General features: G+C 41.7%; 1 protein-coding gene across 2 annotated transcripts in view; it reads right to left on the bottom strand.

Moving 5' to 3' along the window:
• ITGA9 (integrin subunit alpha 9) overlaps window positions 1–15,546 on the bottom strand; it is a 215,588-nt gene that overhangs the window by 190,239 nt on the left and 9,803 nt on the right. For both annotated transcript variants that reach the window (XM_005487011.4, XM_074541806.1), the window contains exons 4-7: window positions 10,415–10,538; window positions 4,840–4,907; window positions 2,496–2,625; window positions 898–983 (exon numbers count right to left, since the gene is read on the bottom strand). In XM_005487011.4, coding sequence (XP_005487068.1) covers window positions 898–983; window positions 2,496–2,625; window positions 4,840–4,907; window positions 10,415–10,538 — 408 coding nt within the window. The remainder of the gene's footprint in view (window positions 1–897; window positions 984–2,495; window positions 2,626–4,839; window positions 4,908–10,414; window positions 10,539–15,546) is intronic.

Below are 15,546 nucleotides of genomic sequence, written 5' to 3'. Positions count from 1 at the left end.
CAACTCATGTCACTAAAGAGCATGAGAGTCAGAGGTAGGAAGATGGAAGGGGGCTGCTCAAGCAAGTGGTGACAGGAATGCCCCAAAAGGACTGCATTTTGAAGAAAGAGAGACAAAAGCAGATCCTTTACTCTCCTTGTCTCCCTCTCCCCGCTCCCACTTTTTCCACCTTTCATTTAGAAGAGTATAAGATGTCACAGTGCTCACCCTCAACCAGCTTCTCCAACAGCATGTGGATACTCAGCACAGGAGAACCTGGCTTGCCTAACTCACTAGCCATTTCCATCTAGCCATTCACTTGTTTACATCTTTGAGACACTGAACCCATATATGCCCATAGGAAGATCTTTTTTGTTTCCTTCCTTCTTAAGAGACTATCACCAAGATTTCTAAGTATAGCTGGCAAAAACCCAGACTCTAATGCACTAAACATCAAAGTATTATGAAGCTTAAAAATGGCATAAAATCACCTAATCTTACTCTACTAGAGATGTTATCTTGAAGTGAATACTGAAATAGTCAAATGTGTGAATAAAAGAAGCAGAAGACAAATTCTCTTTTACAAGTATTTTCATTTCTAGGAAAGTTTTAAGTAATACCTGAACCTAAACAAAAGCAGTGTGAAAGAGATCTTGTCTGTGTCTCATTAAAATGAGTATTGTAAGGACTGGGTGGGAAAGAGAAGGAAGAAAGGCAAAGGATGCGATGCATCAGGAAGGACGGGTTGAGAAAATCTGACAGCTTCACCAAACTACCTCATCTCTCCCTTGCTCAGTGCTCAAAACTACCCTGCAGACAAAAAATTCTTGTCTTCTCATACATGTTAGAACTGAATCAGTATTACATTTCATGCAGCGTTGCATCCAACCCACATCACTGTTTGACAAAGAGCCACACCTTTCCGATGCCTCCGTCCTGGGGAGCTCCTCCCACAATGTCAGTCGTAGTCGGCTGAGAGAAATGACCTGCTGTCACCGCATATCCTGAGTAGTAAACAAAATAAATAAATAACTGTGACAGAAAAACAGATCAACCAGACAGATCAGGCTTATAAGGCTTCCCTGTAGAGTTCAACTGTACTGAAGAGTTCAACAACCTTTCTGCTCAGGATGGACCAATGTTCTGTTCAAAAGTTCATGGGGAAGGGAAATGAGAGTGCACTCCCCAGTACCCTTCCAAAAGCTGAGACAAGAAAGCCATGTGTATGGAGATGACCAAGGGACACAAGGAGCTCATACTGGGAGCAGTTTGCCCACTGCAAGTCAAGAGAGGGAAGCAGTAAAACAGGGAAAGGCATACACAAAAAGAGAAAAGCAATCATATGACCACAGTGAAAGTATCATGTCAAAGAGCAACTGTCCCACTTGGATCCGACAAGAGTGCACTCCTTCGGCTAAAATCACTGCCCAGGAAGCCTTGGAAAATCATACTCCTCTTTCGTTCGGGGAAACAGAAAAGGACATTAGGCAAAGAGAAGTCAACAGCTTAAAAATATTTTTTCAAGGCAAGAAGAAAAATGGGACAATATATCAAAGAAAAAAAGTATATTTGAAATAAAAGGATCAAAGATTCAGCTTTATTTCATATATTAATATAATATGTATTAAATAAAAATGAGTAGAGTAGCTTTCCTCTAAAGCTCTTTTCTATTTGCCTTGCTCTTTTGCTACAAATTATGAGGCTCTCATCAACATAGTAAACTCTATAGTTCAAGCCTATCAGTGGCAAAACCTATTTATGTCTGCAAACAGGTAAACATTAACTCTTCATTTAGCTATCACCAAGCAGTATCTACAAAATTATGGTTTCTTAAATATTAAAGGTTTAGGGGACAATGAGAGGTCAGTGCAAGACTTTAATCAAACAGCACCAACCTGCTGAAATGCCTTCTAGGTCTCAACAGTCTTAGGCACTTCAGATTAAGTGGAAGCCTTTAAATTAATCATTTCAGGGACATTAGCTGGTTTTAAAGCAAGTAAAACCAACTGAGTTAAAGATGTACCTATATCCAAACCTTTCACAACTTCCTTCAGATGCCAATAACACTTTTATATTGTGTTATTTTTGTTGAAATAAATGCATCTGCAATACAAATTCTGTAGTTAGTTGTTCCACTCATTTTAAAGGCACATGTAAGCAGACATGCAGTTCAACTAGTAACAAATAATTTGCCTATTACAGGGCAAAGGCAAGAATGTTAAGAAGCCCACCACAATCCAATGTGCTGTTAAAATGCCTTTTCTATATTACTCCAAAAAATTACAACTAAGTGTGGGGGGAGGGTGCTAGAACGAGGAGAGAAAAACTGAGTATTTTGAATGTTTCTTTGCTTCCAGTTAAGTATCACTTTAATTCAAATATTTTTCTTTTCACACTTTTTATAAAAATACTCTACGTGACTATAGAAACAAACACTACCAACTTTATAGCATCAAAGCCTTGAAAACCATTGTTGAATAATTTCTATTCACAGCAAGCACGAGAAAGCTGCTTACCAAGGTATGTGTACCTCCTGGCTATCACAGCATCATCATTCAGCTTGTAGTATGTGTTGTCAGTGAGATTCAGTACTTTGACAGTTCCTGTCCAATAGTAAGATCCTGGTGCCCCCATGATAACCAACTCCTACAACAGGAAAAACAGAGGTGTGTGGGGAAAAGGGTAGGAGGAAAAAATAACAATCAAAACTTTACACATTAATGGAGAAGAGACAAGATATTTACTTAAAACGCCAATAATAAGTCTAACCTCCATTCTGTGTGCATTTGGACAGTATCGTTCCTTCTTCCCAAATCTGGAGGTGACTGCATACACCCTAATGACAGACTGCCTTTTTATAGTCCACTTCTGCTCAGTGCTTCTGCTGCAACAGAAGACTTTCCTCAACCTTACTAACCATCAAGCTTATCCCTTACTAACCATCAAGTTTATCCCTGCTCCCTGATAGTTCTCTGAAAAATCTCTCTACATCTGCCTTTCCCAAACATCCTTCAGAAGACCCAGAGCCAGAAGTACTTCAGCCCACCCAGAGCCCATCACTCAGCTACAGATCATGCCCTGATACTGGCTGACATGCTATACTAACCAACCATGATGGAAACAGCACAAAGGATTTTGATTTGACAACTGTGAAGCTAAACAGCTGCCATGCACTCAACAAGCAGGATGTGTGTTATGTCCCAGGCGGAACATTTTGCCCAGATCTGTTATCAAGATATTCTGGTCTTTGAGAGACAACCTGAATATAAGAGGCATCATAAAATGGCTTGGGAGCATTACAGACAACCAGAGTGATTTAAATTTTGAAAGACCATAGAAATCAGGCACAGTTTCATCCAGCATTCAAAGGTAGATGGTATAGATAGTATTTTTAAGTCAAAATCCACAGTACATTTACATTCAAGAGAAATCCACAAAATGTTGTCCCAAAACATCCAGCATCCCTGCAGAAAAACCTTGCTCCTGGATGTGGTTTTAAATACCTCCAGCAAGGGACCAAATTAAGCCTGCGGAGCATTAACCCCAGGAAGTTCTCCACTCCCCAAGAAGACATGTGAACAGCTGCTTTCCTCACATCTCCATTCAATGCTAAGCCATGGGTGGACTCCATCCTTGTAGGAAATTGCTATCATACCCAAGTCCCCTTCAGGTGACCAGTTCCAGCTGGGGGGAGATGTAAAACAAGGCATTCTCCTAATACGACTACAGGGACAAGAATACAAAACCAACCAAAGCAGCATGTGCTTAGAAATAGCTTTTTCCTTGTAATGGGCCATACCTGTCAGGTCACTTACTGACAGGAAAAACTACCATCCACAATACTGAATACAGGATAGAGGATCTCCTGTTTGACCCAAAAAGCCATTTATCTGCATTTCCTGCTGCCATCAGACTGATATGATAAGAGTTCAAAGGTATCTTTTGAACTAGGGTAGCAAAGGAAAATTTAAGCCTGGGAACAGAAACAGGCTGGGGAGAGCAGACAGTCAGGAAACAGCTGCTGCTGGCTGAACATCCAGTTACCGGACAGTGCCCTTGTGGCAACAGTGCCTGCCATCCCAGTTTACAGAAATGGCAAAAGGCAATTTCTGAAAGAGAAAACCTTTATTCTGTTTGTATCAGTCTGGACAATACATTCTGTAGATCAGTGCATATACATAATTAGGAGAGGGTATGTGGTCTTAAAAATTTTAAAATAAAACCAAAACAAACAAGTGAAAAAGGCACAACCCTGAAACATTAACAAAAGAAAAAAAATCCAAGCATAAGGAAACAAATTAATTCTTGATAAAACTGAAACATGGCTGATAGACTTCTGTCCAGAAAAGAATGTGGTCAAGTATTTAAAACAACTGTGGTGTGCATATTCTACCACATTTTTTTCTCCATCTTGCTGCAACAAAGAACTGTAGCAGAACTGAAAAAAAGTGTTTATCATGTGCATGTGCATCATATTCATGCAGATGTATACATACATAAACAAAATTATTCAAGAAAGACTTTTACATCATCACTTACAGTAAAGAGCTAATGACAGACAGAGAAATACCTCTATGCAAGTTTTGGGACATACATAATAAGAATATTCCCTGAAGACATTTCCAGAGTCAATTCATTTATACTTGTCCACCGACCTTGAGAGATACATGCACATATGTATGAACCACTGTGCAAGAAACAGACACCTGAGAAACTAGACAAGGCAAAGGAGTGTTTGCTGGCAGGAAGGGACCATTCTCAGCCCACTGTCCAAGCCATACCTGGGAATCTCCTCCTGGGACATGCAACAGGAGAGCCACTTACCCACCCCAAGCTTTCCATGCACGTGTCCTGGCTCACCTTGGTGAAGAAGCCTGCGATCCCTGCCTGGCATGAACCATGCTCCTCCCCATACTTCTTCTTGTACTCTGGATGGAAGAAGGGAAGAAAACAAACTGTGGTCATCCCTGGCACAGCACACACTCTTCACCTGAGCCACTCTTCACACAGCCTGGAGAGACAGCAGCATGCAGGGCTCTGGGTTTTATCAGTGGATCAGCCACCAAGAGGCAGCAAGCAGCACACCCACCCACATCAGGGAGTATTGCAAGGAGCCGGCTGGGGAGGGAGGCCAGAGGGCCCCTAGAGATGCTAAACAAGCAGTGCCACAGCAGCACGAAAAGACCAGCAGCATCACTCCAGTAAAGGTGCATTAAAGGAGGCCATCTGTAGCAGATCACCACAGCTCAGAAGGGGGAAGCAAAAAGTGATACACATCCCTGCGTGCCACAGACTGTGCTCTAGGAGGTTTAACTCGCAGGCCCATTACCTCAGAGAAATAAAGTGATATTCCCCTACAACGACAGTCATTGAAGTGCCCAGAAGCATTTCTGGTGAGGACACAAGTTCCAGGAAGAAAACAGTGACTGAGGAAAAGACATGTGTTTCTACTGGATCAGACAACAGTCTCTTTTGCAGGATATTTATTTCTGCTGTGTTTCATGACCACGTACTTAGAGCTCCCAGTTCACAGGGAACCCAACCAGAACCCTACAGCTTTTGTTTATGGATTTTACATAGCAATCATTTGTCCTCTCAAACCTGAGGCATTTTTACTTTCTCTTTTTGATTATGAGAAAATAAATATTTCTAGGAATACATTAAGTTCACAGTGAGGAGCAGAAAAAAGAGAAAAAAAAGAAAATCACTTTCCACCCCACCCTAATTCAAATATTTTCATCTTGCAAGTATTTGAAACTTACAGCTGGATCAGAGCCCTTCCAGTTTTTTCCAGAGCATTATTTTCAAATATCTACCATACTATCACTACTTCCTGTATATTACAGTAATTCATGTTCAGAAACAATTTAACATATAACCTGATAACTGTGAAACTTTTTTTTATTTTAAGCTTCATTAATTATAATGAAATTGATGAGCAAACTGCCTCTGGAACCAAGCAAGTTCCTTTGGAGTTGCATTTTGTCTTATCGAAGATCAGAAGGAATTAATTATAAAAAATGCTGCCTTCTTGCAAAATATTTTATGTAGACATATGTACAGACACACACACCATTCTCCCTTTTGTATTACACAGAGCCTCTTCCTAACATCATAAAGATGTTCAGAATTTCAGACATTTGCTGAGGTCCTACCAGTTGCACAGGGAAAAGCTCAGCTGGAGACACCATGCAGAATAGAGACTTGATCCACAAATTACAGTCCCAATGCTCAACACTCTTGGCCAAGGTAGGGTCCTGCCAAAGTGACATGCATCCCAGCAGACCAGAAGCACAGTTGGGTCTCCTAATGGTTAGCCCATGTGAAATGAGAACTGAAGCCCATATTAGCCCATAGCTATTCAGCAAGTGTTGGGGTTCTGAACTGCTAACTCTCCACATACAGATTCTCCAGTACTTGCCTGGGGAAAAATATTTTTTTATCAATGTGAACATTTTTTTCATTAAGAGAGCCAAGGAGAAGAGATTCCTCCCTCCAGCATTTTCTGAAAAATAATTCTGTGCATGTCCTAAAAGCCGTGCATTCACTATAGCAAGATCCCCACCCTTGCATGATGCAATGAGGAAGGTCAAAGCCCATTCAGAATGAAATCTGGTGAAAGATATCAAAGCTAACAAGAAGGGCTTCTTCAGATACATTAACAACAAAAGGGTACTAAAGAAAATGTAGGTTCCACTGCTGAGTGGAAACAGGGACCCCTTGCAAGAGAAATTGCAGAGAAGTCTGAAATATTGAATGGCTTCTTTGGCTGCCCATTTTGAAGTCTGGGGTGACATTTGCTTTCTTCCTGTCTTCAGACTCTATTTGCTTCAGTGTTCACTGCCAAGGCCATGACATTTCACAAGTGGAAATGTAAGCATGGAGGCCCAAATACCTCAGACATCGGGGCTGTTTGAGAATTTAAAGCTCCAGTGACACAGAGGAGAGATCAGCACACCAATTTCAGGGGGAATCAAGAGAGATATTGTCCTCCCCAACAAGCCAGCAGCCCAGACAGGCACTGGGCTCCTGGATTTCTGCCTAACCCTTTCAGCACAAAACTACCCCTTCTTATCTGCTCCCCTAACTCCCCTCTGCAGTGATGTACACCTGCCTCCACATGCAAGCAAGATCCTTTCCACCCATGCATCCATGGCCAAGGGGTCCAGTCATCCTAGATGGTCACATCCCAGCATCACAGACCTCTGTCTGCTCCCTAGAGCCACTCTGCCTCTCCCAAGCAATAGATGAGCTCAGAAAGGGATGAAATCAAGAAGAAACCAAGATTGCTTCTACCTCACCTCCACTTCAGCGCATGGTAGCGACACATGTCACTCATACAACATAGCCAGCCAGCCAGCCATGAAGTAAAGCAACCAACTAGGTGGAAATTGTGCAGTTATTGTATCAGCTCACAGTTTTTGTATGCCTGAACAACAACCTTTGCAGGACATTAAATTTATTTGTTTTCACATAGCTCCAGGCAATAACTGCAATCAAGGGCAAATTTGTTATTTCTACACTTCTTTACTCTTTTTTGTCTCCCTGCCGACTGCTGTGCAATCCTGATTACAGAGACTGCAAGCCATGAAACTGCTGCAGCAACAGCTGACAGTGAAGCAGCATGATGAGGTTGAGTCTGGAGGAGGTTGCAGCCTGTGCAACTTCGAAGATGTGCCATGAATAATACATACAGGAAAAAAGAGAAGAAGATGGCAGTGGTTTGCAGCCAGGATGATCTCAGGTTACAAGGAAAGTGAGATGGAGGATGGAGTAATTGCATAAAACAACACACAAGGAAAAAGAATAAGCTTTGATGTGCAACAATTCTGAAGGTAAATGCCCTCAAACTTTTTCTTTGAACAAAACTCTCTGCCAGTCTCTAAGCAAACTTGAATGCCATAACATAAACTAAGCTACAGAGTACAATAAAATAATCTATCATCCTCAAAGATGTAAAATATCACATGTGCTGAAAGCTTTTTGTTTCCTATATTACAGTGTTTCACTACTCCAGGAAGAAACAGTAGTAATCTCTCTGACCTAGCATTGTGATACTGAGTTGCCACCACAAAGCAGGGATGTTTTGATGGCTCCCAGAAAACCAAATGTGGTTTGGACCCGTGGGAAAAAATACTTTTTGTTTTGCATGGAAGGAATATGAGCATGTGCTGTTCCCCTTACTTACTAACCAAAGGGATCATCAGTCTTCCCCATTTTCACTATCAATTTCTACCACAGAGGAGTAGGAAACCATCCCAGCTCTCCTCATGAGCTGGACTGCCTCTCACAGTACACACAACCATCCCTTCTTGTAAACTGAATGCATTGGGGGAATGAAGAGGCAGCTCCCTTTTTTGGAAAGCCATTTAAACTATGGGAAAAATAACCAACTGAAAGTATTGCCTGAAAGACTGTGGCCCCATAAAGCAGCTATTATACCACATCCAGACCATCTAAACCAGATTCATTCCTACTCAGAGAGATTGTACTTAACTATTAAGTTTGTTGCTGTGTTCTAATTATCTCTCAATTCCAGACTTCTGTCAGCCCCTTCAGGGAAGCCAGGCAAGAATAAAATGGATTGAGACTACTATGCTGTTGCACCAGTGCCATCTAGTCAGGAAATTTCCATTTTCTCCATGGATGGACACTGATGCGCACTCAGCTGGCCTGCACCCTTCACCTGTTGAGGCTTATCACCTTATCTGCACTAAAAACAAGGCTCTTGGAAGCAGGCACACTACTGTCTACCCCTGTTTGCACATGGTGAGGTCCAGAGAAGGTTGAGACACTGGAATCTTGTCGGGCACAGGTGTGTGTCCTAATGCAGGGCTTGCAGCCACAGGTCTGGCAGCCTCCCAGCATGGCCACAGAGGCTGTCAGTGCAGAAGCACTTCAGACTCGAAGCTTTGCACTAGCCATTTATCAGTGTCAGTGGAGGAAAATTATTCTGCTCCTTCCAGAAAGTGAAGGAAAAAAAGTTACAAGGATGACTGCAAACTTATTTCCCAGCAAACCTTAAACAATGAACTGCTCTGTGTGATACACCACAGCTATCTCTCTTGGAGCTTGTTTTATTGAAATTTAAAGAACTGAGAGCAAACAAATGCAGCCATTCCTTGTGACACTGTGATTTCATGTCTGATGTGGCAGGGGGCTGCATGGAAATCGGTCCCAAACTTTCAATTTTCACCTTACTATGCAGTGAAATTACGCCAGCATAGTACTGCATCAACGCTGCCAACTTTCCACTGGCTGCTCTACGTGTACTAGGCCCACACATTTCTATTTTTTAGCAATTCCTGGCAAATATCCTGTCAGATTAACAGCAGTTTTACTCCAAAAACATGACGCATAGATAAACACAAGTGATTCTTCTCTTCCAGAAACCACATCCCCACCACGGCTTCAGGCAGTGCAGGAGCAGTAACAAAGGCTCAGAGGGAGCCCCATTGGCATTCCTGCATGTGCACAATGTCCATAAAGTTAACATCAGATGATTTGCAGTGTATAATATCAGTGAGAGGCCTTATCCTGATTTTGCTGACACTAACAAGGAGGGCAGAGAGGCAAGAAAGGACCAATACAGTAGAACAGTACCCACAACAGGAAGGCTTAGATAGCTTTTATGTACTCTGCTGCACAGCAGCTAGCATGGCTGGTACAAGTCCCTCAAAACTTCTCACATATCAAATAATCTTAGGAGATACCATATCTTCTACCTAACAATACATTTGTGCCTCTTATTCAGTTAATTGCTTTTGGCCAAGGAGATTCTGTCTTCTGAAGTCTTTTAAAAATGGAAACATGATGTAAAAGTTTTGCATGCACTAGAGAAATTAAAAGGATGGCACGTGGGATTTGGTACAGAACCAAAAGGCACAGCCATCCATGGCTCAGAGCTGAAGCCCTCTCTCTGTATCCACCTCAAACCCAGACCTTAACACAGCAGCAATTTAATATAAATTGTTGCAAAGTACCCCAAAGTGAGGAAAGTAACACTCCTCCCTGTCCCACATCCCAATCTTCTGATAAATGACAATATAAAAATGGAAGTGTTTCCATAAGATAGGCAAATTGGTTCACGATTGCAACATAATTCAGGATTTTTATTCTATGTCACAGTGAAGCACAAAAGGCCAAGCACATAGCAATATCTTCTTATAATTACCTAAGGGGAGAGCTGCTGCCTCAAAACACAATTCAGAAACTTTCTATTCCTCCAGTAAAGCGCAACCATGCACTTTACCAGCCACAGAATCCAGTCATTGTGCTATTCTGCCAAGTTCATCCAAAAGCCAACCGCCACCACAGCTGGGCCATAAGGCAGTCAAATGTTTTTTAAAAAAATAAAATCAGTACTGAAGGTTACCGTATTATCAGAAGCACAGCAAGGGGCATTATAAGCTCCACTTCTGGCCTGACTCCTTACCTTCATAGCAGGGCAAGAGCTTCCTCCCTTTGGACTGCAGGTCAGGAGGAATGATGTTGCAGAAGCCATGGGGCAGGATGTACTCTGTCTCATAGTAGATGTTTTTCCAACGGTGTGCACATGCCTAAACAGATCACATAACATGGGTTACTGGCCCAGAGTCAGAGGAGATCACTCTGACCCAGGCAAAGCATGCAGGAACAGGACCACTCAGCATCACCTTCACCCCACAAATCCATTGTACTCTCCTTACATTCCACTGTTTCTGAAGTATCTTCTCATTGTTACCTTCTGCAGCTCAGGACATTGTCTGACCTGGCAGCTCAGATCTCAGCCTTCACATGTATATCACTAGGAAAACAAGAAATCTCAGAGCCTATGCTGGAAATTTCAAAATCTCTGACTGTGCAAGAATCCTTGCAGACAGCAAAGCTTTTCTAACTAAAGATGCACTAACAGAACCCAGCAAAAGGTGAAAAACAGGAATAAAGACACTGAGAATACTCAGAAGGTCAAACCACCAAATAATGCATTTGTGAGTCAAAGGTTGGTTTCTACTGGGAAAAGCAGCTCTGTGTTCCAGTGACAGATGTGCTGACTTGCTTACTGGTAGTGAATTTAATTGAAAATACAAAGGATTTTGTAGCAACAAGAGTGGCAACATTAGCCAAGGTGCAGACAAACTGCAGAGCTTTATCGTGAAGAATGAGATCATCATGAAAAACAGGACTCACCAGACACTTGCTCAGTACAACTGCCACACACAGGCACACATGCAAGCAATGTGGAGCCTGGTTCACAACTTCTCAGAACCCATTTGCTCCAAAAACTAACACTGCATTGCTGCCAGCCAAACCACAAGTTGGCTTCTGCTCAGGATTTATTTGGAATAAAAGAAAAGGAAATGTGAAACAACAATGGCTTTGAACTTAGCACATGCCAGACCATATCTCCATCTGCCTCTACACTTAAGTCACTGTAGATGTGTCAATTTATATCATTTAAGGCTTAACTCCATGCCAACAGACCGAGCCTCTATGCTACAAATCATCTCCTCCACATGCCTTTGTCTTTTCCTGGACACTTTGCATCAACCTCCTTCACAAATCCCATATTTGACTCCAACCTCTCCAGATGAGATACCCTCTGTCTTCCAATTCTGTGTGCTACCCCACTTTTCTGCTTCAGCACCTCAGAGCATCTTAACATTGTTAAAAATTATATCCACTCAAAGCAGGCACAGCTGTGTCCCTCTCCACTAAAGGACATGGGAAGTGTATCGGCCACTGAGAAGCTCAAAATTCAATTCAGCCACCAACAGATTTCAATACACTTATGTCCAGAAAGATATAAATAGGTAATACTACTCTCAAAGAGCAAAATCAGTTGTGCAAACCCTGCTCTACTGTTAGCAGTGTTACATTTGATATTTATTATCCTAATTTCCTGTCCCCAAAGAGAGGCATATATTTCCACACATGGCTATCGCTAGGGACAGTGAGGGGCTCTGGGGGCTGCAGAAAGTTTTGCATTACACTGCACGCTGCAGGCTGCCATCTGTGATGCAAAGAATCCTTCTGAGAGGACTCAGCTCATTTCTCACAGCCAAATGCATGTGAGAAGTACAATAAGGAGCAGCTTTGGAGACTCCTGGATGCACTTTGAGGAGGCTCAGTTATGATTTCCATCCCCACGCACTACTCATTCAAAATTCAACAGCAACAGATAACCAACATGTGAAACACTCATTTTCAGCAAACCAGGAAATAGCCTCTCTCCTGATGGATCTGTGAGCACAAATATACACAGGCACAACCGCTGCAAAGACAATGCCATAAATACACATACCATTACAGCAACAGAATCGTCAATCTCAACTCTGGATATAAACTCAAATGGAAACAGGCTAAGAGTATTTTTTAAAATTCTGGAAATATAAAGGATTGTGGTATTATAAATTCCTTGATATTTTATATTTAAGAAACTGAAAGACACTCACATAAATTAACCTACTAATTAATCTCTCTCAGAAGAGTACAAACAATGGAGTGAGGGGGAACAGCAGCATTTCATCACAAGCAGGTGGCTTTGCTCAGGACTGAGGTGCAGAAGCCAGGAAATATAAAACAATATAAGGAGAGAAAAAGCTGCTGCTGGGTAAGAAGTATGTTCAAAATCAACTAGAGGCTATGGGCTCAGTCTAGCAATTCTGGACACACTTAAACCAATCTGTTAAGTCTTGAGTTAATGACCACTTTTCTGTATCTTCATCATGGTGTGTATTCAGGCACACTATAGTTCATCACCGACTGCCTTAGTCTGCAAACCTTCAAGGCATGAACTTTCCTTGGTTACCTGAGTTAGTGCTTCCCCAGCCTTCCTTGTGCCACTGCTACAGAATTTGACATCTTTACAATGGACAGGAGTCCAGCAGCTCCTCTTCCTCCTCAAAACTCATTTCTCTGTAGCCAGACAACCAGCACATTTGTCTCCCTACAACACATCTGATTTTGGCTTTTTTCTGTCTTCTCAAAAGCCTTTAGAGTTGATTACAATAACTGTCACTGTATCCTTTAACGTTGCCAAGGCAAGGTGATGTGGCTGCATGCTTCCTTCTCTGGCAGCAACAGCACATGTCTGAAGAGGTCCTTGGAACAGAAGTGAGTCACCTGAATTTGAGGCAATTGCAAACAACTGACAACCTCTGGACCCTGTTTTTAGATGCAAGTTACAGGTAAGTCCCTGTGCAATAAGGAAACCATCAGCATACTTTGGTGCTCAGCAGCTGCTGCTGGGGTACAGGTCCCAGCTCTACCACAGAACAGAGGAGAAATGATGCAAACCCTTGAAGCAAAGTAAAATGCTTCTGAGCAAAGCAAGATGAGGTATCTACTGATGGCTGACACTGCAGTACTGCAATATAATGAATAGGCCATTTCAGAGCTGCTGACATTTGGCTCTTTTGCGTATTGCTGCAGCCACCAGCTTTGCCCCACAGGAAGAGCAACAGAATGACAGAAGTGGCAGGTATTTAGGAAGAGCAAGACTGAAGGATGTGGCTTATATCCCAGTCACAATGCAACACCCCTGGTTCCTCTCCCAACAGATGTAAAAGAAGGAATTTTGCTGTTTCAGTTTGGAAAGAGCGGGAAATCTCAGATGTATTATTGCAGTACTGAGATTAATGCAGACTGACTGATAGTTTCTTGTCCTTGGATACACTTTCTCATTCAATCTTACTCCTACATTCCTACCTTGCTGTTTGATGCTTGACTATTTAATCCATCACACAAACACCAAATTCTGGTTCAGTAACATCCTTGCACAACATGGGCTCAAACACAATATACCTTTTACCAAACACCAATTAAAGCCCTCTGCCATGCTCCTCACCTTCCCTACTGCCCTGTTGCCATCATAGCTGGTAATCTTACCAGGCAACTGGGGAAAGAAAAAAATTTAGGCCACTGAGCAGCTGCAAAGCAAAAGCATCAACTTCTTTGTACAACCCACAATTAAACTGTGTGACTAGTTAATCTAACACAGGATGCCAAGAGCATGAATATTTCACACAGGCAATTACATTTGCTCATGGAAAAAAAAAAAAAAAAAACAACAATCCATCCAGGGCTACTGACCAGAAAGATATTACTCTGACTTAAAGGAATTCCTGGAGGGGATGCAGTAAATATAGCTGCAATGTCTGACAATATAAACTCTACACATTCCTAACTAAAGAAACACACTCATGTTATCTAGCAATTTAAAAAAAAAATTGCCAAATACAGCTATGAACACATATTCAGACACATCTTCTCAGAAAACCAGTATTTTTTCAAATGGGCCTCAAAGAAAAGCTACATTTTAAAGAAATGCTAATCCTTAAAATTAGAAGAGCACATGTATGGAAAACCATCTGTGGAAAAATCACAAATCTTTTTCAGTAAAAAGTTCTCAAAACAGAGAGCAACAGTGACCTGAAACATCCAGGTAATTTCCTTCCACAAAGGAATCTGTATGCATTCATGTCAGGCTCTGTTCACACACAATGCACACAGAAGTATAATTAGTAGTTTAAGACTTTGGTGATAAATAATAATGAGAATTATATAATTAAATATTCTCTGGCATCTGGGCATGGTCTACATGGTGAGGGGCAGCATAATCTTGTCAGAGCCCTGGATCAGGATTTTTTTAATCAGTGTCACTTGTGGAGACATTTTACCACCCTAACCTGCACTGAAATAAGCATACTACCAGCTGTGTATTTTACTTTACTTACATTTCACTTTTAACCTGCTTTATGTGTGAAATTTCTACCCCTCAGACTAATGCAGGACCACCCATGTCTCTCACCCTTGTAGCCTCCATTCAGCCAGGCAGCACCCACCTTGGCAGTTGCTTGGCTTTTTGCCCCACCAGCATTCCCTTCAATCACTGCTTCTCTCTAGGGAGACGGCCTCTAAGCATCAGCTGCAACCTGGTTCCCTTTGAACCAAAATACACAAAATCCGCTATTCTTAAAATATAGTATTGACAAGAAATTAAGAGCTGCCCAAAAAACTGTATTAACAACCTTCTAAAAATTAATTAGGATGAATGTCAGCCTGACAACTGGACAATGGAAAGGAAGTCTCTCAAGGGTAGTGTTGTCCTGATAAATGCAAGTTGCTCCTCAGTTGTCACACAGAACTGAGCACATACAGCACAGGACACACCCTGAGAATATGAATTCCATGCACTAGCATGAATGCCTTGAATGAATTTTATCCTCTGTTGTATATGTTTACAGTCTATTTTATTTATGCCCCTCTTTCTCCCTTCTTCCTCTAGTCCTAAACATGTTTAAAATATCTAAGATAAGTCAAGGTAGCCCCTATCATGCTTACAAGGCATATACCAAGAGAAATGAGGCAAAAAAATATCACAATACTGTGACAGAAAGGTATCAAACCTACCTGCTTGCCCACAGGGAAGTTGGTGCACAAGGATTTGGGGCATAAGCACCTGTACCCTTTTTAAAAAAAGTCTTTGAGAGAAGTAGGTTTGTCCTCTTGCCTTTTACAGGTGATTGGTACAGTAATCACTGGACAAGATCTTTCTCACTAGCAGCTTTTTGACAGTTCCATACA

Source organism: Zonotrichia albicollis, chromosome 1, assembly GCF_047830755.1.
Source record: "Zonotrichia albicollis isolate bZonAlb1 chromosome 1, bZonAlb1.hap1, whole genome shotgun sequence".
NCBI lineage: Eukaryota > Metazoa > Chordata > Aves > Passeriformes > Passerellidae > Zonotrichia > Zonotrichia albicollis.
Note: the sequence above shows the minus strand (reverse complement) of the source record. Positions and strands in the feature narration are given on the sequence as shown.